Below are 22,374 nucleotides of genomic sequence, written 5' to 3' on the forward strand. Positions count from 1 at the left end.
CTTTTCTTCCTTTAATATGCATATATTCATATTCACAAAAACTGCTAGATGTTTTTCCCATAAAGGAGAAACAAAGTACAAAGAAACTAGCTCTTGCCCTGTTGCTGAAGTAGAGTTTGTACAGAACATGTTCTGCTCAGACAGCAGTGAAAATTCCCCAAGAAAAAGGACAAGGTCTACACACACTCTTGGCTGCAAAGTGCTCTCAAATTAAATCAGTTTGAAGTGGTTTTCATTAAGATGGATTGAGTGTGGCATCGTGAGAAACACTTTATCAAATGTAGTGTTTTACTTAGTGATTAACTATATACCAGTTGATGAAGCTCCCCAAATCCTTCGTAATCCGACCACTCCAATAAACATTTAATGAGCATATAAGTTCAAAAAGCCTAGCAGAGGATTTAAACCTTCAATCTTGTTTTTATTTACTCTTCCAACTCAATTTCTCACTTCAAGTTAAGAATGCTATTGCTTGAAGCTCATCTGTTGCCCTGGTAAAATTAAGTGCCCTCCACAGTTCAAATTAGAACATATGGTTTCAGATTTCAATTATTTCAGAAATAAAATATATATTTTTCAAATTTACTTTAAGAAAATTGCTAATTTCTAATAACAATTCTTAAGGAAATCCTCGAATTAAAAATCAGTATTTGGAAAGGATTATTATTATTGTTGTTGTTATTGTTATTACTGCTTCAATTTGTATGCTGCTTTTCTGCATAAACATGCCCAAAGTGGCTCACAACACAAGAGGAAAGACTGCATATGTACATCATTACAGTAAGTCGAATGCCAATTCATGAATGAATGAAACAATTAGTAACTGCAGTAGGCTAACACTGTAGTAGTAGAGCTGGTTACTTTTTAATGTATTATTCAGTTACTGGATACACTGACCTGGTTCAAATGTCTCTAACTAGGGTTTAATGTGAACAAGCAGCATGCTGGTGCACGCTCTCAGAAGTCCCAGCTCTGTTATTCTTCTACTCTTGGCTGCACTGTGCTGGGAGTAACAAACAACCAGCCTTGGCCTTGCATGCCATCTGAAGCTGAGCTTGGGATTTGTTTTTCTAAACCCTCACCACACCCCCAGTAGCCAAGGGATTCTATCCAACACTGCTGTTCCACTTGCACACCAGACTTCTGCTTTCACAACAGATATTTCCCCTAAGCTCCTGTGCGGTCCCCTACAGACCCTTAAAAATCTGCTCCAGAAGGTTGAGGGACCCTTTGGAGTGGATTTGGGATGCATGTAGGGAGCATGGCACAGTCAGAAGTGGGGGAAGAGTGAAGTAAGGACATTTCAGCATGCTTGCTGACGCTAAACCACAGTGAAACATTAACTTTAAAAAAAATTTTTTTTATTGATTTTAAAGTTACAACAAAGAAAGTACAGTCAGCTCTGTGCATATATGAAGAGAAAGGCGGGGGGAGGAAAGACACTGTATCTAGCTTCCCAACTAGTGAGAGCTGAATTTATAACAAATTAAAAATAAATAAAAATGAAAAATTAACTGCCCCATCCCCACCCCCCCTTTCTTTGTGGAAATAGCAAAAAAAAAGGGGGGGGGAAGAGAAATACCTTGTAAGAAATCCATAACAATATCAGTATCACTGGCAATGTCAAGGGTGATCTGACAAAAATAATCAGTGACAACCTAAATTATTAGAAAATCTTATGACTCTCAAGTGTTCCACATTCAGATGTAATGTGAGGGTGGTTCAATCCTTATTAATTTTTATTGATGTATGCAACAAACGGGTACCATATGTTTAGAAATTTATGTTTTAGAAAATCCTTGGGCCATCTGAAGTTTAGTTGTTAATTTTTCCATAAATGCTAGGTACCAAACCTCATGGTACCAAGATTCCAGAGTGGCACCAGTTAAATCTTTGCAATCAGCCACAATGCTAATTGTGGCTGTCACCAACAAGTAGCCTATTAAATATTTATTTTCCAGGTTCTTGTTAGCTCCATCAAAAAGTTCAAAACTGCCAACTGCAGGGACCTTTCTGTTACCGAGGCTGTGATGTGTTGTATTTCCTCAAAGACTCGGGACCAGAAAAGTTGTATCCAAGCACATTCCCGGAACATATGATGATATGTTCCTGGTGAGGTACACCCTCTCCAGCATAGGGGGGTGTATGCTGAATTCATTCAAGAAAGATGAACAGGAGTTAGATACACCCGTGTGCCACTTTTAATATGGCTTCTCGGATATGTGGGGAAGATGTTCTAACTAGTGGTTTATTCAACAATAGCCTCCACTCCTGTTCATCAGTCTCCTGCCCCCAATCCCCCTTCCATTTGGTTTTACTCCCATCATACCATCCCCACCAAATGACAACAGAACTCTAGTGGGAAACAATACCTTTATCCCTATCTCTAGCTACCAAGATGATATGTTCAAATGATGATAGAGCTGATGTAGCTTGAATTTTAATTTCAGGATGGGACAGAAAATACCAAAATTGCCTCCAGTGTAACCACTGGATGCCTTGTCCTCCTATAGCATTATTGAAAGCCTGCTGCATAATCCAAGAATTGTTTATATAAAAATCTTGAACCCGAAAAAAAATCCCTGTTCCCTCTAGGTTTGCCACGATAGCCATATGTTTCTGTTTTTTTAAAAAATTGAAAAATAATGGTTCCAGGGATGAGGGATTAGATAACAAATTTACCCCAGTGGCACTAACAATATACTAATGTTTTAGTAAATGAGTTTTTTAAAAAAATTCCTGCAACATATATTTTGTTATAGCCCAAAAAAATAACACCCCAAGTGTAAAATAATATTTTCCAACAAGACCCACCTCTTGATTCTACAATTTAATATTATTATTTATTTTATTTATTATTTATTATATTTATACCCCGCCTTTCTTTTCATGACAGAAAACCCAAGGCAGCTTTCATATGGTTCCCACGTGGTCTCACATCCAGGCACTGACCAGACCTGACCTTGCTTAGCTTTTGCAGGGTGCTGGCCTCATGTGCCTTCAGACCATTGCCTGCGATATAAATAATATATGAAATGATATAGTTGGTTGGCATTGGCTGGAAAATAATGTTTCAGATATGGAATGCCCCCAACCCCCCTTTTTGTGGGGCAATATAACAGTGATTTTCTAATTCTGGGGACTTTGTCATTAAAAATATTTTTTTCTAATTCTTTCTGCCAGATCTTTAACTCCTTGTCTGGGACTTGCACTGGAAGAGCATGGATGAGAAAGGTAAATTTAGGTAATGTCATTTTGATTGCTGCAATTCTGGTTGATACGGATAACTTAAATTTGTTCCATCTATTTAACTCGGCTCTCATCTTATACTAGATTGGTCTATGGTTAGCCAAAAATAATTTATTGAAGTTTCTGTGAATCTGAATTCCAAGGTATTTCACAGCTGCTTTGGACACAACTGTATGTCCAAGGCTGCCGAGAATTGTCTCTGTGTAGTGGGTGGCAGTTAGAAGCACATAGCTTCAGATTTCTTCAAATTCACCTCCAACCCAGAGATAATTGTAAATTGCTCTAACTCAAATTGTATGTTTGGAACGGCTTCCAAAGGGTTGGACATGAAAAAGGCCATGTCATCTGTGTAAATACTTAGGAGGTGAGTTTCTTGTCCTGTTCTAATGCCCTTTATATTGTTACTGTAGCGGAGGGAGACAGTGAGTGGCTCTAGCCAAGAGAAAAAGAAGAGGTGAAAGAGGGCACCCCTGTTTCGTGCCTCTGGAGATATTAAATTGTGGCGATTCTTTGCCATTCACTCTAATTGTTGCTTTCAATTGATTGTTTCAATCAAATATGGCCAGTGAACGCAATCAAATGCTTTATAAATATCTAAAGATAAAAATGCCAAAGGAAGTTTATTACTCTTGATGAATTAAATTTAAAATAAGTCTGATTGGGTCCACAATCTGTCTTCGGGATACGAAACCTGTTTGATCTGGGTGAATTCGATTCATTAGAATTGATATTAATCTGTGTGCAATTAGTAAAAATTTTGTAATCGTTAGTCAATAGCGCTATGGCTCTGTATGAATTAAACCAGGAGGGGTTTCTGAAAGGTTTTGGAATCACTGCAATCCTAGAGATGGACCATATTAACAATTTAAGGATCAAAATGTCTTTAAAATGTTTATAAAATTCATTAGTAAAGCCATCTAGTTAAATATTAACTATGATTTAATGTGACATGTGAACACAACCAATTTAGAACCTAACATAGGTTTATAAGAAAACCAAATGGCAGATGAATTTCAATTATATTTACTCCTCTATCTGGAAAACAAAGGATAATAAGATACTGTCTGGATATGAATTATTCTCTGAATTATTGGTCTTGGAAATAAAAGATTGCAGGAGTGCCCATAGGATTTTCTGGGGCCAGTACAATGCATGTGGATTCAGCCCTCTTCCCCATTCATAAAAGAGGGCACACATTTCTGTAAAATTTGCATACACTTTGTGTCGTATAAAAATATAATAAAAATATTGAATGGTGGGGTGGGAGGCCGAAAAATAAATCAGGCACCATATGCAAGCAAAAAGATGCCTTATAGATAGACTGTCAACAGGTTTTCCCCATCCATTCTAGACAAGGCTTAACCTGTTGAATTTGCCTGTCACACGGCTGTTAAAAGCACATTGTTAGAATGTTGGACTAGGACCCAGGAGATCAGTTCAAATTCTCATTCAGCCATGACACTCACTGGGTGACCTTGGGTCAGTCACTGCCACTCAGCATAACCTACCTCACAGGGTTGTTGTTGTTCTTTGGAGGAATTACACAGAAAGAAAGAAAGAAAGAAAGAAAGAAAGAAAGAAAGAAAGAAAGAAAGAAAGAAAGAAAGAAAGAAAGAAAGAAAGAAAGAAAGAAAGAAAGAAAGAAAGAAAGAAACCTTGCTGTCCCTCAACTTAGCAGCACCCCAACTCCATTTCCTAAAAGAATGCCAATACTAAACCATGGAAATAATTCAAGTTTCATAAGTTGCAAACCAATTATGTTACTGCAGGTATTTCATTAATTGAATTTAGGATGGCAGTATTAGATTCAGTGCATAGCTATGTGTAGTATTTCAGATGAGGTGTGTGTGTTACGATTTACAGCAACCACGTTTTAGATGCCTATAGTTGCATAAATTAAAAATTAAATTGTTAAAAAGCAAGCAACAATACCCACACTCATTGCAATATGGATGTACTAATGATGGATTTTATTTGCATTACCAGTATAATTTGTTTAAATACTCAGAAAATATAACTTTTTTTTTTTACATGAAATAAAACCTGAGTTAGAAAGAGTAAAGTCCTGTCTTTGCTGCTACTTTTTGTTTTTGGGTGGATATGTCCAGTCACAGCTACATTAAAATTCCAGATTTCTCAATTATTTTATTTGGGCAATAATCAATTCTCTACCAAGGAAGATGGGGAAAAATCAGCTTCAAAATAAACTAGGCAGGCCTTCTCCATTGCATGAATCTAGAGAGAAAATTAGAGTGACATATGTACCAAGGAAGACTGAAAAATGGCTTCAAAATAACAAAGAAGCCCCCTTCTCCATTATTTGAAGAAGATACTTCCTGAGTCATTTTGAAGCTGTTTTGGGGTCTTCCCTTGGGCTTGGATAACTCTAATTTTTTTTCTACCACTGGTCAATCATAGCTTTGACTTCATTCATTGGCTAAAAACACTGAAAGGCGACAGGCTGCAACCCACAAGGCAGTTGCTTTGAATGGTGCCTGCACATTTAATTTATTTATATATTATTTTATTTATACCCTGCCCTTCCTTCCAGCAGGAGCCCAGGGCAGCAAACAGAAACACTAAAAACACTTTAAAACATCACAAAAAGACCTTAAAATACATTAAAACGAAACAACGTTAAAAACATTAAAAAAAACTTTAAGAACGTATTTTTAAAAAAGGGTTAAAGATATTAAAAGACATATTAAGAGCAATTCTAACACAGACGCAGACTGGGATAGGTCTCAACTTAAAAGGCTTGTTGGAAGAGGAAAGTCTTCAAAAGGCACCAGAAAGATAGCAGAGATAGCGCCTGCCTAATATTTAAGGGGAGGGAATTCCACAGGGTAGGTGCCACCACACTAAATGTCCGTTTCCTATATTGTACAGAACGAATCTCCTGATAAGATGGTATCTGCAGGAGGCCCTCACCTGCAGAGCACAGTGATCGGCTGGGTATATAAGGGGTAAGAAGGTCTTTCAGGTATCCTGGTCCCGAGCTGTATAGGGCTTTGTACACCAAAACTAGAACCTTGAACTTGGCCCAGTAGCAAATGGGCAGCCAATGCAGTTCTTTCAGAAGCAAGGTGACATGTTGGCAATACCCTGCCCCAGTGACCAGTCTCGCCGCTGCATATGCACTAGCTGCAGCTTCTGGACCAACCTCAAGGGCAGCCCCACATAGAGTGCATTACAGTTATCCAGCCTAGAGGTTACCAGTGCGTGGACAACAGTGGTCAGGCTATCCCGGTCCAGAAACGGCTGCAGCTGTCTTACCAGCTGAAGCTGGTAAAAGGCACTCCTAGCCACAGAGCTCACCTGGTCCTCTAGCAACAAAGATGGATCCAGGAGCACCTCAGACTACGGACCTGCTCTTTCAGAGGGAGTACAACCCCATCCAAAGCAGGCAACTGATCAATTATCTGAACTCGGGAACCACCAATCCACAGAGCCTCCGTCTTGCTAGGGTTCAGACTCAGTTTATTGGCCCTCATCCAGCCCACCACCAAGTCCAAGCACAGATCCAGGGCTTGCACAGCCTCTCCTGATTCAGATGTTATGGAGAAATAGAGCTGGGTGTCGTCAGCATACTACTGATACCTCACCCTAAAGCTCCAGATGACTGCTCCCAAGGGTTTCATATAGATGTTAAACAGCATGGGGACAAGATGGTACCCTCCAGCACCCCACAGCACAACTGCCAGGGGGCCAAAAGACAGTCACCCAATGCTATTCTCTGAGAGTGACCTTGGAGATAGGATCGGAACGACTGTAAAACAGTTCCTCCAATACCCAGCTCACCAAGTTGGCCCAGAAGGATACCATGGTCAGTGGTATCAAAAGCCGCAGAGAGATCAAGTAAAAATAACAGGGTCGCACTCCCCCTGTTCTTCTCCTGATAAAGGCTGATTCAGTCCCATAACCAGGCCTGAACCCAGACTGGGATGGGTCAAGATAATCTGTTTCATCCAAGAGTACTTGCAATTGCTGCGCCACAACGCACCTTCCCTAAAAAGGGGGTATTTGCAACCGGTCGGTAGTTGTCATAAACCAATGGGTCTAGGGTGGGCTTTTTCAGGAGTGGTCGGATCACCGCCTCCTTCAAGGCGCCCGGAACCACTCCCTCCCACAATGATGCGTTGACCAAACTCTGGATCCACTTGGTCAAACCACCTCGGCAAGCTTTAATAAGCCAAGAAGGGCTTATTTTGCTTCATAACTTTTGTTCTAAAGGAGCTAGAGAACTTTTGAATGTATACTGTACTTTTTAGGGGGGAGGAAGCATGTATATATTTTTTCTGGAATCTAATGTTTTCAGGTTGCAATCGTTTGCACAGTTAGTGCCTTCCTCTTTCAACAAGCCTTTTAAGTAGAGACCTTATCCCAGTCTGCGTCTGTGCTGGAACTGCTTTTTAAGATGTTTTTAAAGTTGTTTTTTAAAGATTTTTTAAAAGATGTTTTGTTTTAATATGTTTTAAAGTCCTTTGGTTTTAAGATGTATTAAAGTGATTTTAGTGATTTTTGCTGCCTTGGGCTCCTTCTGGAAGGAAGGACGGGTTATAAATTTAATAAATACATCAAATAATAGTTGGTAGAAAGTTCCATTGAATTCATTAAGATCAATTTCTGAGTAAATATGCATAAAACTGTGTTAATTTTATAGTGACACAACATAAGTTGTGCACATGTATGTTACATCTACTTCAATGGATTATGTGCAAACAGGGCTATAAATAGGATTGTGGAATCCTTCTAATGGAAGGCAGCTCACACAATGAATCTTTCCCCTCCCCCTGTACCTCGCCCTTAAGGCCTCTCCAGAGGGTTGGGGTGACCTACCAAACATTACTGACTGTGTTGTTTGGGACTGCTTTGGGAGGGGGGAAATCTCCTCAAATCAAACAGAGGACTCTTGCACCAGCCCATGTCATAATTTCTTTGTATGGTATAGAAGTCTTTACATGTGTTCTAATATAGGAAGACACTACTTTCTCATGTGCATCAAATTTCATCAGGTATATCAAGTATTTTCAAATCATGTGGAACATGAGAAATGAGAGAACCTTTATACCTCTATACTATATGGTAGTACATGAACATTTCCTATTGCTAGGACAACACAGACTTAAACTTCCAGTATACAAATAGGTAACTCTCCTACCTCAACTCCTTACCAATGATGGCACTGTAGAGAAGTCATTACAGGAGCACCCCATAAGCAGCTATATGGGAACAGGGACAGGGCTGCCCCTAACCTAATCTACAAGTGGGGCCATATTCCCTCACAGGCAACATTCCAGGATTCGCATGCCAATGGTGGGTTGAGCCAGAAGCAAAAGTGGGTAGACATCCAAACAGATGTGACTCTTACTTTCAACAGTAAAAATCTACATAAACATCTACATGCACCCATGTCTCCCCATTCCCTATCCAAACAAGGGGGATAAATTATCACAGACCAATAGCACATTCCAGCACATGGGGAATGCGAACAGCAGGTCCAGTGAGGGGTGTGGCCTGAGGACAGGGGTGTGGCCAAGAGAGGGAGCTTCACCTGGACTGGCACCAGACTGTAGCAGGTCCTTGAAAGCGGTGGCACTATCACCACTGCCGCCACCAGAGGCTTAAACAGGTCTGGCAGCATCAGTCTGTTAGTGCGGCATGCTTGCCATCACCCAACATGCAGCAGAGTGTGTTGACACCCCTGCCATCTTGGGTGATGGCAAGCATTTGCACAGTGTGCTGACGTAGCAATATGGGAAGTTGCGCCACAATGATGCGGGAAGTGGCATGGCCAGGCTGTGCCAGTGGTGGGGGGTGTTGCCTGGGAGAGTGGATCTGTGACAGCTTCGGGTCATGGGGTGCAGGCTACATAACCCAACGCTAGCACAGATTGCAGAGCGGGAGCTACACATGCCAAGCCCCAGCAACAGGGGCCCTTCTCAGCTGCAGCAGTTCTCGGCCAGTGCCCAACCTGGCCACTCCCATGGCACCAGGATAGCCACACTTGGCTCCTGGACCTCAGGTTTCCCATCCAGGTCTAATCGCAAGGTCCAGGAAGAGGACCTAGCAGTGGGGATACATATTTGCAATAAATCAGTGTAGGAAAGGGCCAAACAGCATTTTATACAGACATTCCATTTCCTAGTATAGCATTAAAAATGTACTTACATCTCTGGCTTTTCCATAGAAAGCCTCTTGAAAAGCAGCCTCTAGTGATCCAATAAAAAATACTGGATGGCAGTCACCATATCTGTTTGAACATCAAAATGTAGCCTGGAATCAATATATATATATATATATTATATATATATATATACACACACACACACACACACACCAAAAACCTCTCAATATTTTTCAGAAATATATGTCTTTTTCATTTCAATATAGATAAAATTGTTATGTATCAATCTAAGATCTACAAAGGCAGGAAACACAACTTTGCCATACAGAAGACTGACATCACAGGAAGTCTCCAGTAAATGAATTTGGCATGGCTGAAATGTAAGCATTCTTAATTCTATACTTAGTTTAAAACTTTATGTTAACAGATAGAATGACAGCTTTTAAAAATGGTGCCACAAAAAGGAAATTCTGTTCTTAAACTGTAGGAAGGGTCTTCATCGGAACATGTTACTATTGACTTTACACAAACTTCTGGAGGAATGGGAGGTACTTCCAAATGACATGAACTGAGAGCAGTTTTCCATGTGGCACATGCAGACATTTCCCTTTGGCCCTTTCCCAAAAGCTCAGAAAGCATACATTGTCAGATATTTACTTTTTGTAATTTCTGTGAACATGTGAAGCTGCTCAGAATAACAATGCTTCAAAACCAAAACTTGCCAAGTTAGAGTTAATAAAACTCCCATGTAGAGCTAAGTGCATGAAGCCACGTTAGCAACAAGAACAAATAGTATACCTCTTCACCTCCCGTACCTGTTTTAAATTTAATCATAACCAGTTGACCCATTCTCAACTAACTGCATTTCCTTCCCGTTCATCCTAATCTGGAATCGGGAAGAAAAATACTCTCAACAGGATGTCACGACTGCACCTGCAAACAGGAGAACTTCAAAAGGTAAAATAGGATTTTATTCTTCTTTTGAAGACAGTTGGACAATCTGGATAGGGATATCGAAGAGAAGCTTATCCCAGAGTAGAAACGGAAAACTTGCTCCTACTCGTAAACCACTCTCTGAAAGACCTTCCACCAAAAACAACACTGGTGAAGATATGCACTTAAGAATATCACTGTCAGGCTGAGCTGCATGGCACAGGAAGCTGCCTTATATGAAATCAGACCATTGGTCTATCTAGCTCAGCGCTATGGCAGAGGCTCTTCAGGGCTGCAACCAGGGGACAGTCACAGCCCTACCTAGAGATGCTGGGTAGGGATGGAACCTGGGGCGTCTGGCATGCAAAGCATGTGCTCTACCCACTGAGCTACAGACCTTCCTCTAATGTCCATGCTGTTCTGTCTTTATGATCTGGAATCTTTCTTCACTTGGGATGGGGTGTTTTGGATGATATAGAACAGCTTAAACTGAGCTTAATGAAGAAACAATCAGTGGAGTTGAATATGATCAGTGTTCCTGTGTGTATGTTTAGAGGCTTCCTTCCAAGAGGGTAATACCTTTGTGTAGACTGATACAGAAGGGAAACCAGGATACCTGAAAGAATATGAGCGCACCTATCCATGTAGTTCCACCTCCCTATATCCAAATTATTCATATTTTGAACGCTTCTCCTGCGTAAGACTCTAGCTTGTCCCTGGGAACATACAGAGGGCTGACTGTGCCTAGCTCTAGATCACTGTTTCTTTTAGTCTCACCTTTTTCTGAAGATGTATCCAGGTAGCCCATTCATACCACACTAACAGGACAATAAACTTATTAGAGAATATTTTTATCTCATTGATGAATACTATCTGCACATGCTGAAAAAATATATATTGGAATCTTCAAAGAACCTCACTATCATGTGACATTTATGAAATAAATGGTTCCACAATTCCAGTCTGAATGAAAACTCTCTGCTGCAGAATATCTACTGCAGACCATCATATGGTTTTAGAAGGGCAGAGATCTTTATAAGGGCAAGTGCAGAAGAATTGTGTGGTTGGGTGTTTGGGGAAGCTAAAGGCTCAAACTTTCACTTCCAATGTGTACAAACAGGCTACATTTTAAATTTACAAAAAAAAAATCCCCTAAAGAAAGTTCATGCTTCAAATACTGTATTTCTATAGTTCAATATTTTCTCCCAGTGCTTTATAAAAATACAAGTTGCATGCTATCCATTCGTGAACGATAGATGCATAAATTATGCACAATTGCAAGTCTAACCTTGAAGAAAATTCTGCTGTGAATTGTAATAAGGCATCTCCTTCATTTTCAGCATTTTCTGGCACTAAAAAAGGAAAGGAAAATATTACCAAAATGTATTTTTTAATTGTTCCGTTTACTACGTCCTTAATTGTACTTATGCATTATTCAAATAACTTATAAGCCCCCTTAATAAAGGGAGCTGCGAAAGTTAGTCCTTCAGGCAAATGGAATTTCTAAGCAGTTCTAGGAAGATGATGATAAAAATAATAAATCAGTTTTTGCATATGAGAGTATTATTATTGTAATAATGTTAATTTATAAGACATATTATAATTTCAATTTACAAAAAAAAATTATTAACAGATTCATCATTCTTCCATAACTACAACACAAACTATACCAACACTATTTCAAAGAAAAAAAACACTGAAATGAACTCAGCCAGCAGAAAGAGACCTGGAGTTAAGATACCATTCTAAGAGAACCAATGTCAAGTTGTGAGTTTTTAAAAGTTCCATTTCCCTGAAGTCTTTTTTCCCCGAGAAACACCAAAAATATTCCTGTGAAACTTAAGAATTTAACACCCTCCTTCTATCTCTGTTATTTCCACGTCTGTATGTGCGTGCATATATTTGTTGCCTGTGAAGAATCTCCATAATTGCATTGACTTCAGTCTCCTGTGTCACATGCAAATTTTGCAGCAAGTCCTGCTCCCACTAACCATGCAAAAGGGACTTTTGACAGACCCTATTCTCCATGATGCATGACACATCTTGTTGAGAAGGTGGGGTGGACCTTCTTGGAAACCTTCACATTCTGTGTGAGGATACTGTGGTAATGAGAGGGATGGGGGCTTCTTATTGAAGTAAAGAGTTAGGAAAAGGAAAAACAGACTTCCTAAATACCATATGCTTTCCCCTTTTTCAAAAGAACTTACAGCTATCCTGTGACTTACATCTTCAGAGGCTGGACCACGTTCCTGGGTACTTTTTTGTCACTCACTCATTAAATTCTATCTATAATACCCAGAGCTTGGAAGATTAATTTTAAAAAGGAATGAATTACAATTACTGTGATATGCCCCCCCAAAGGAAAACATTACCATGACAATTATAATTGTTCTGAAATGAATTTATTACTTTACTGTTACTCAAAAGTAATCACTACAGTTACACTTAAGTTATGTTTAAAAAAACTCGAGTGCCTGAAAGATGCTGGCCTTGGCTGCTGCACACCTAAGTAAAACAACATTAAAAATAAACACACACACACAGGGCAGTGGAATAATTTTTTTTATCCATAAGATTAACAGAATGGCATAACAAAATCTCACACCCACCCCACCCCAGTTCCACTGTGATGCCACATAGTGTCCCCCCAACTCTTCCCTATCCTGCAAGATCCCCCCAGTCAAAGTACAAGGAAGCAGGCTGATAGCACAAATTAAAAGTGATCCTCTTTGCATAATTTTTGCTCACTGAATAACCCTGTGCCTGGGCCAGTCATTCAGCCTAACATACTACCTCACAGGGTTGTTGTGAGAATAAAATGCAGGGGGGAGCCATATAGATGATGATTACGATGATAATAAATATGCAGCATTTCATATTAATTATGTATGAGAAGCATTCCATGTCAAGCTTGGAAGACTACGCAGAAGGTATAAAATGTAGCAAAAATATTATTGATAATAATGGTAATTAATTAATTCTGCACAAGCCTCTATGCCCTATTACAAAATTGCCTATGGGGGGCATGGATGGATTGGAACTTTGGAAGGATGGAACTATATGGAACAAACCAGGGCCAGCTCCAGGTTTCTGGGTCACAGGCTAACAGTGGGGCCCTTGGCCCTGCTCTTTCATCCTCAAACTATCCTCCTCCCTCTTGGCCCCACCCCTTTCAACTAAAACACATTGTGATCAATATGGCAACCCCCTATCATCAAAGAAAAATGCAAAATTTAGTACTGCGCTAGTTGCCTTTGTAATTTTTTTGTCAACAGTATAACTTAGAGGTAACTTAATTTGTTTTTAAACCTTTTTTAAAAAATAGATGTTTTTAAAGTTTGTTTAAATTTTTAAAAATGTTTTGTTTTAATATGTTTTTAATGGTTGTTTTGTTTTAATACATGCATATTTTAAAGTCTGTTTTTATGATGTGTTAAAGTGTTTTTAGTGCTTTTGTTTGCCGCGCTGCACTCCTGCTAGGAGAAAGGGAAGGATATAAATGTAATAAATAAATAAATAAAATAAACTTAATCCTGTACATAGCTACTTGGGAGTAAGTCACATTGAACTCATTGGAGCTTACTTCTGAGTAGACACATATGCACGATGGAACCTGTCAGAGGTAGAACTTAAGAGACATAGTGTAGGTAAACAGAAAATGCACACATCAAAAGTAATCTACCAGAATAAAAGTTATCCTTTCTCCTGCAATTAAAAATGTAGTCTTCCTTCTTGCACAGTGTATAGTTAAACTATGGAATTTGCTTCCACAAGAAGCAGTGGTGAGCACCAACTTGGATGGCTTTAAAAGAGGATTAGACAAATTCATGGAAGATAAAGCTACCAGTGGCACTTAGCCAAGATGGCTAAGATCTGCCTTCAAAGTTGGAGGCAATATGCTTCTGAATTTCAGTTGATGGGAATACAAGTGGGGAGAGCACTGCTCTTGCACTCAGGTTCTGCTTGTGGGCTTCCCTTTAGGGCACTGATTCTCAAACGGTGCGCCCAGGCACACTGGTGCGCCCTAAGAGGTGGCTAGGTGTGCCTCAAATATTATGAAAGTATATTTTAAAAATGAGAAGAAATCCATTTGTATAGGGTAAGTAATAGTTTTCTATAGTTTATTTCTATTCGTAGTTTAAAATATATTAATGTATTTTTAATTTTGTACACAAAGTGTGCCAGAAAATTTTTATATGTTTTACAGTGCGCTGCAAACCAAAAAAGTTTGAGAACCACTGCTTTAGGGCATCTAGTTGACCGCTGTGAGAACAGGATGCTGGACGTGATGGACCACTGGTCTGATCCAGCAGGCTCTTCTTATGTTCTTGTACGTATTACAACAAAGAACAAAAGTTACTTGTGGTGTCTTACAGACCAGGGATTATATTGTTGGACTACAATTTCCATCATCTCCAATAAATTGGTTATGTTGTCTAAGACTAATTGGAGTTGTAGTCCAACAACATCTGGAGGGCCCATGTTGACTATCCAATTGGAGTAACACAATTCCCTACCCACCTATATTGTTTCAAACATGTCCAGAAAAGTATGTCTCTTAAATTCTGTTTGACAGGGCATTCCTTTCAGAGGTAAAAATTAATCTGCGATCCTATATACTTAACCATTTAACTCAATGAGGCTTAATTTGGAGTAGACATATATAGGACTGGACCCCACCAGAATACATTTCAGCATTTCCAAGGCTGCACTTTATTAATACTGTACCAACTACAACGGCCAACTGCTGCTTATGTATATGTATCGTCTCAGCCTAGGCTACATCACAGGGTTGTGGCAAAGATAAACGGGGGAGGGAAGGACAACGTACATGGCATTCACAAATCAAAAGTGAATCTAGGGAAGGTGGCACAAACAAGTAATAAGATTTCTGACAGACAGAATGTTAACAGGTGAAGTTTTCCTCATAATTCTATTTCCATACTAGAAAAGGCTTGCCCAATTTAATTTCCACCTGCCCCACAGATGTTAAATTCACAAGAGCCCTTATGGGCATTTTTTTTTAAAAAGAACATTATAACTGTATGAAATATGACATTCTCAGGCAAAAATAAGTGATGAGACACTAAGCATAAAAACACACACAAAGCCTTGACAAACAGCAACAAAAATACTCTAAGCATGAGCATTTACACATTTTAATTTTTTTACTCATCTTTGCTTAGGCTTATTTATTGCTTAGGGCCAGTCCCTAAATCTCAGCCTAACCTACCACATGTGGCTGTTGTGAAGATACAGAAGGCAGAATTAAAATGGCTGCAAAAGGAGACTAAGGCTGCAATTCAATACAGTAGGGCCCCGCTCATACGGCAGGTTCTGTTCTGGACCACCACTGTAAAGCGAAATCTGCCATCAAGAGGAACGCATTGACTAACATTGTCTAAAATGGTGCCCGACGCCCAAAAAACACTGTAAAAGTGGAACAAGCACTGTAGGAGCGGGGCCTTTCTGCAATTGACAACCGCTGTATCGGTGGAACGCTACAAAGCGGAGCCCTACTGTACCTATCTACTCAGACGTAAGCTCCATTGGGTTTAATGGGACTTACTCCCAAGTAAGTATATACTGGATTGCAGCCTCAGTCCACAGTGCTAGGGTTGCCAGGCTCAGGGCCTCAGAATGATTCTGTATCTTTAAGAGAAGAGAAAATTCAGCCAAGTGCAGGTTTTCTTGCAACACTGTAATGGGAAAAACCACACGGTGAAATTCTCCCTTCCCCCTGCACAACATTTAAAGATACAGAAGACCTCTTGGAGGCTGGGCCTGGCAACCAAGTGCCCATTTGCTATGGGGTGGGGGATTTTTTTAATTTGCACAAAATAACTTGCAGTGAAAATTTGCCTGACACAAAGATGCATCCTGGTTGTTAGGAAGAAAGGAACCACAGGAAAGAAAACTGGAAGCAACAGCTCTTTAGGATCCTGTCTGCTTGCTGCTGCAACTTCTGCCTGACTGCTCCTCGCTAGCCCGAAGCCGCTACAGCTGCAATCAAATACACCTTACCTGGGAGTAAGTCCCATTGAACCCAATGGAGCTTACTTCTGAATAGGCATGTATTGGACTGCAGGTTAGTCCTTGTATTATAGGCTTTAAAATTTACTTGTTGCCTTAACCAGAGTGATGTATCTCTGTACTATAAAGGGTCATATTTTTCTCTCTCTCCCTCTGCCCACAAATTAGTACAGCTTCAACCAGTCCTTATCTGGCCTAATTAGTGCAATCCTATACCCAATTTGATTTACCTGGGAGTTAGCTCTATTAACATAAAGAGACTTACTTCTGAGTAGATACATATATATTGTACTGTAAGTTAACTATATAATGATTTTTAACAAGAGCCTGGACAAGTGCTGGTTTGCAACTCTTTGCATTTGCCATGGGGTGGGGGATTCTGTAATTTGCACAAAATAACTTCCAGGGAATACCTGCCTGAGACGAAGATGCATCCTGGTTGTTAGAAAGAAAGGAAGCACAGGAAAGAAAATTGAAAGTAGCAGTTCTTCAGGATCTTGGCTGCTTGCTGCTGCAACTTCTGCCTGCCTGCCCTTCATTTGCCCTGAAGCCAAGAAGCTGTGGCTGTGAGGAAGCTTATGGCTCTGCTCATTCTATCAGCAGCCCAGTCTGAGGCACATGGTTGTTATCCACGAATCAGAGGAGCAGAAGACTTCCCCTGCTCCCCCCCCAGTAACGCTCCAAAGTAATTTTATGTTCACCGCCCAGAGAGCTATTGCTAGTCGGGCGGTATATAAATTTAATAAATAATAATAATAAATAATAATGCTGGAAACATTACAATTACCACTCAAAAGTAATAAAATTAATCCTCATTTTATTACAATCAAAACATAAAGAAATTACACACTCGTTCCTCAAAAAAGTAATAAATTACAAGGAATTTGTTTTTCCTAATGAATTGCTTTGAAGCTCTGATCTTACCATACTGGCCTAATTGCATGATTCCTGCTATAACAAAATTATAAAAATACACATTAACAAAATTGCCTATCCAGTGAAAATATTTCCCCATAGTATTAAAAATAAATAAATAAATAAATTCTATGTTGTTCAATGCCAAAATGCTTTTAGGTGATTTATGAAGAAAAGGTTAAACTAACTATTAAAATGTAAATATCCGTAATTTAAAAAACACAATATGGCAATATTGAGAAGAGCAGACTGTTGGGATGACTATTAGAAAGAACACAAAATTGATGCTGCTCTGAATAGAAGAGAAATCAAAATGACAAAAACTTAATTATCAAATTTATCCAAGCAAGCCCTATTTTCATCTTCTTCTCAATTGTTTCCGTCAATGAGTAGAGGGAAAGTGGCATTTCACCTGCTGAACCCACCATCTGATAAAGACATAAAAACAGCCTAAATATGGGCTGGCCTATTTAGTCCAGCATACTGTTTCCTACAGTGGCAAATCAGATGCTAATGTAAAGCCCACAAACAGGACATTAGGACAGTAGCACTGTGCTGCCCATGATCCCCAGCAACTAGTATTCAGAGGCATGTTGCGCTAGTCCTGGAGATAGTATATAGCTCTCGTGACTAGTAGCCATTGGTAGCCTTATGCTCCATGAATCTGTCTAGTCCCCTTTTACAGTCACCCAAATTTGTGACCACCACTACATCTTGTGCTAGTGAATTCAATAGTTTAACTGTGTCCTGTGTGAAAAAATACTTCTTTTTTTCTGTCCTGAATCTCTTCAGTAGCATTGGATGACCTTGGGTTCTAGTATTATGAGGAAAAAACCCTCTGTTTACTTTCTGTACACTGTGCATAATTTTATACACATCTATTATGATCTCCCTTATTGGCCTTTCTCCTTAGAGTTGTTGAACACATCCTAAACTGCCAAACAATTGTAGTTTGAGTATTATAGCACTTTGCAGACATGTTGATTTGTAGGATGGGGAGTCCATGATTTTTGCATTTTTAAAGAATTTGGTAGCTAAAGCTATATCTCAAGTATCCCTGAGAATATCATAATGACATATGTTTGGTAAATTTACCGTTATCCAAATCAACATAACCAAAGCCATTATTTGGTCTACTTGCCTACAGAATATAATAGGTGCAAAAGTTCCTGAAAATTTGGAATTTTCCTAAATGTTTGGCTATCAATTAACAGCAGCATTTCTGCTAATATTTGGCACAAAGCTCTCTACATTTTTGAAAGAGATCCTGAACTTCAAAATGAGCCCTTAATGACTGTGGCAAATAGAGTGCATCACTATCTTCTGGGAGGTATGACGGTATATAAATTTAATTTAAAAAAATAGAATGAGCACTCATTTTTCAGGAAATGAGACCTTAAATTTTGGCTGTAGATAACATTTTAATAAGTATAATGACTACAAAATTTTAAAAAATCCATTACTGCAATGCAACCCTCACATGAGAAATGTTGTTCATTTCATAATAGAGAAAAGTCTTCCCAGGACAATTAATATCAGTGTTCAGATCAGAATAAAAATCAACATGCAATAGCACTAACATATTTTCTCAAGTTCAAATTATTTTTGTTATTAACGTTTATGTTGCTTTAAAATATTATTTGACTCCACTATAGACAGAAACTGTTATTTGAGGATGAAGAGCTCAATCTAGAAATAATTTATACAGACTTATATTCTCAGGTCCCCCTTTTTTACTCTCTTTTTGAGAAGCTGACTTATCACTGGAAGCAGACATACATTCCTTAGAATACGTTTCCTAGAATGAACTGGTGGAATCAATATGAATAGAAGGAGGTTTCTTTCTTTCCTATTGCTCAACTGTAATCAATACAATTTTTTTACACTATTCGCAGCATGAAGGATTGCATTACTTACTCATTGGAGATTTCCTCAATGCAGATGATGCCATACCAAACATCTCTCCATCATCTACTCCAAATTCTGTGGCATCTTCAAAGTCATCTCCATCACTGTCACTAACCATATGTACATCTGTGCATTGCTGATTTAGTAAAAGTTATAGTTAAGAATAATGCTAAACAAATTTATATTTCAATATTAGAGGTTTTCCATATACAAGTATAAAAGCCACTCAATTTGAAAATAAGAACCTCAGAGGAAATTTCCCATATATTGTGATTTGAGTAAAGTATCTTGTACTAACATGATTGTAAATATTGGTTGTGTTTGTACATCATGATAAGCCATGGTTTATTGTGATGGGAATGAGCCTAGCTTTCCACCCTGTGTGCACACGCACGCACACACCCCTCACCCAACCTGGCTGCAAAGTGTTTTTACTTCCATTTTTTATTAACTGCAGCTTGTCTTGTCATCCAAACTCAACTTAAGTGTGATTAATTTTAACTTAAGCTTTGTTGAAAGAAGCCAACTTCAACTGTGGTATAAAAATGACTTGTTTCAACAAGCTATAATTCAGGTAACTCACAGTTCAGGGTTTGTACAGAACACTAAACTGTGGTTAACTGAAACAGGAATCAAAAGCTTTAAATATCATCCTTGCAGCCAAACCATAATCATGATGCTTGAATATAGCCAATGGCAAAGAATAAAATTATAACACCAGATGAAACCAACTTTTTATAGTTTTCAGTTGTACACAAGTGATTACAGTTTCAGCTGAAACAAAATAAAGTATTTCTGATATAAGAGTCAACCTTTCCCCTACATCTTAGTAACTGAGGCATTGCCATAATCTATAACTAGTTAATACAAACTATTTGTATTCAGCAATTTAGCCCACTGAGATTCTTCAATGAGCAATAACTGTCCAACAATAATATGCAGTTTATATTTTAGGTGTAAGTTTCCACTTAAATATACTTCACTGTTTATGTTTAATTTTACCTTCTTTTCCCCATATACCAAACAACATGCCCAAATAGCACAGGTTATATTATTGTACAGTTGACCTGAGTGCTGTGGGCAGTAATAGAAGTACAAATTTGGCTTCCAACATGGCTTAAAGACATGTATCTGAATAGCGAATGGATTTTTTTTGTGAGGGAGGATGTTGTTTTTACCTCTTCTGACTGTTCTCTGGTTTGTGTTGGTGAGGATCTTCTTCCAACTGTAAGTCGGTGGCAAGGATAAGAGACTCCTGATGCTGCTAGAGTCACCTAAAAACAAGAGATATGTTGTTCCATTAACCACTTGATTTAGATAAACACTTCAGTGGCAAAACAAACGAGCTATAGTAGACTTGACTGAACTGAAAGAAAAAAAATTAAACATAGATTGGTAAATTTAGATTTCACCTACCAAGAATATTGTTATACAAAAAGACACTAGCAAAAAGGCTGAAATACTTGATATTATTCCATGCTAGCATTTCTTTACATCTTATCTTTTCACTTCAGTCCTAAAATTTATAAACCTTGCCAGACAGTTCTAGCTACCTCATTATTTCCATATAGCTGGGCTGCACTAAGTTCATGCATTTGACAAAATGGGACAGAAATGCCAGCATCTGTATGCCATTTTCTCCTGAAAAGTCGATCCCGACTTATGGTGACCCTATGAATAGGGTCTTCGTGGTAAGCAGTATTCAGAGGCGGTTTACCATTGCTTTCCTCTGAGGCTGAGAGGCAATGAGTGGCCCAAGGTCACCCAGTGTGCTTCATGACTATGTGGGGATTCAAACCCTGGTCTCCCAGGTCGTAGTCCAACACTCTAACCACTACACCACGGGGGCTCTCCCTGCTCATTTACACTTCTCTTAATCAGTGGAGGACAGAGAGATAAGCCAATGGACAGGAAGAGGCTCTCACCACTGGAGTGATAACTGAAAGAAAGCAGCTCACACACGATTACTAGTTAGAGATTCAAGACAGTGCTGGAAACAGGAGTTGGTTAGAGTCAAACATCTCACAGGTACACATCAGCTGACTGGGTAAGAGTGGCCAATTCTAATTATTAAGGTAATATGAACCAGCTTTAGTCATCAGAGTCCCAAAGTCCTTAACAGATAGTCCATGTGGTAGAAGTCTGACTATGGAAAGAGCCAACAACAATGTCAACTTGGTGGCAAGGAAGAGGCCTAAATTGGTGAGAGGGGGATATTGACCACGACCTTCTATATTGTCCTACAGCTCTTACAAGGGCAAGGACATGTAGAAGCTATGGAAACCTCTACCTGGGTAGTAGGTATTGGCTTGCAAACACGTCTAGTCACTATAATAATGCTGCAGACAACATTTGCTCCACACAAACAGGGTTTTTTCTTTGTGTAAGAAAAATATGCAGAAAGAATGTAAGGGTAGTTCTGTTTCTGGTGTTCCTGGTGAATGTGGCTGGACTCAGGAAGTAGAGCTGACAAAATGGCTGGCTGGAGATTACTGTATTTCATGCAGTAAAAGGTTAAGACAGTATTGTATTTAAATTGTCTGTTGGGGTTTTAATTGTCTTCCTCAGTTTAGCAGAGAGTTACATCTACATCTATATAACAGAATTACATCTATTTTTCTTTCCTCCCCAAATGGACATGTAGCCTTCTACATTAATAAGCAGCTGTGCAAACATGTCCTTCCAAAGTAAAAACATACATATTGTTAAAATTGAATCCATAGAAATGAATGTTTATTTTCTATAGTAACAATTTTAAATGAATTAACTAAATGTTTATTTTTTAAATGTGAAGGAAATTCTATCTTCCAAGTCATTGTAGTGGCTAAAACAGCTTTATCCAAAGCCTAGCAAGTATGCTAGAAATACTCTTATTTATTTTTATCCTCAAGTCAGGGTATTTTTAATCACTTATGTGCTAGCATTCATAAAAGCCTTAATTTGCTTCAGGTTAAAGCAAGCTGATTAAGTGTGCTAGCTAACCAAGTGAGTGTTGACCTGTCTGGACTAGCCTGCTGCCACATTCTTGTAGCAAGGTTAAATAGCAGTTTAGTCACAATTTTAAAATCACAGAGTTAAAAGGAAATGACTATTTTGGAATAAATGAAATATTACAGCAGACATTCAGGTCAAGCTCAATTATCAGTGAAACTCATACATAAAACAGAATCTACACTTGCCTTTGTAATGTTGGCACTGCCATTTTATAT

At 38.9% G+C, this 22,374-nt stretch overlaps 1 protein-coding gene across 1 annotated transcript in view; it reads right to left on the reverse strand.

Annotated features, from left to right (window-relative positions):
- Positions 1–22,374, reverse strand: part of FAF1 (Fas associated factor 1) — a 299,638-nt gene that overhangs the window by 111,896 nt on the left and 165,368 nt on the right. Inside the window, exons 9-12 of the mRNA XM_061632944.1 lie at positions 20,344–20,439; positions 19,175–19,301; positions 11,598–11,661; positions 9,421–9,502 (exon numbers count right to left, since the gene is read on the reverse strand). Of these exons, the coding sequence (XP_061488928.1) occupies positions 9,421–9,502; positions 11,598–11,661; positions 19,175–19,301; positions 20,344–20,439 (369 nt within the window). The remainder of the gene's footprint in view (positions 1–9,420; positions 9,503–11,597; positions 11,662–19,174; positions 19,302–20,343; positions 20,440–22,374) is intronic.

This window comes from Rhineura floridana, chromosome 6 (genome assembly GCF_030035675.1).
Source record: "Rhineura floridana isolate rRhiFlo1 chromosome 6, rRhiFlo1.hap2, whole genome shotgun sequence".
In the NCBI taxonomy this organism is placed as follows: Eukaryota; Metazoa; Chordata; class Lepidosauria; order Squamata; family Rhineuridae; genus Rhineura; species Rhineura floridana.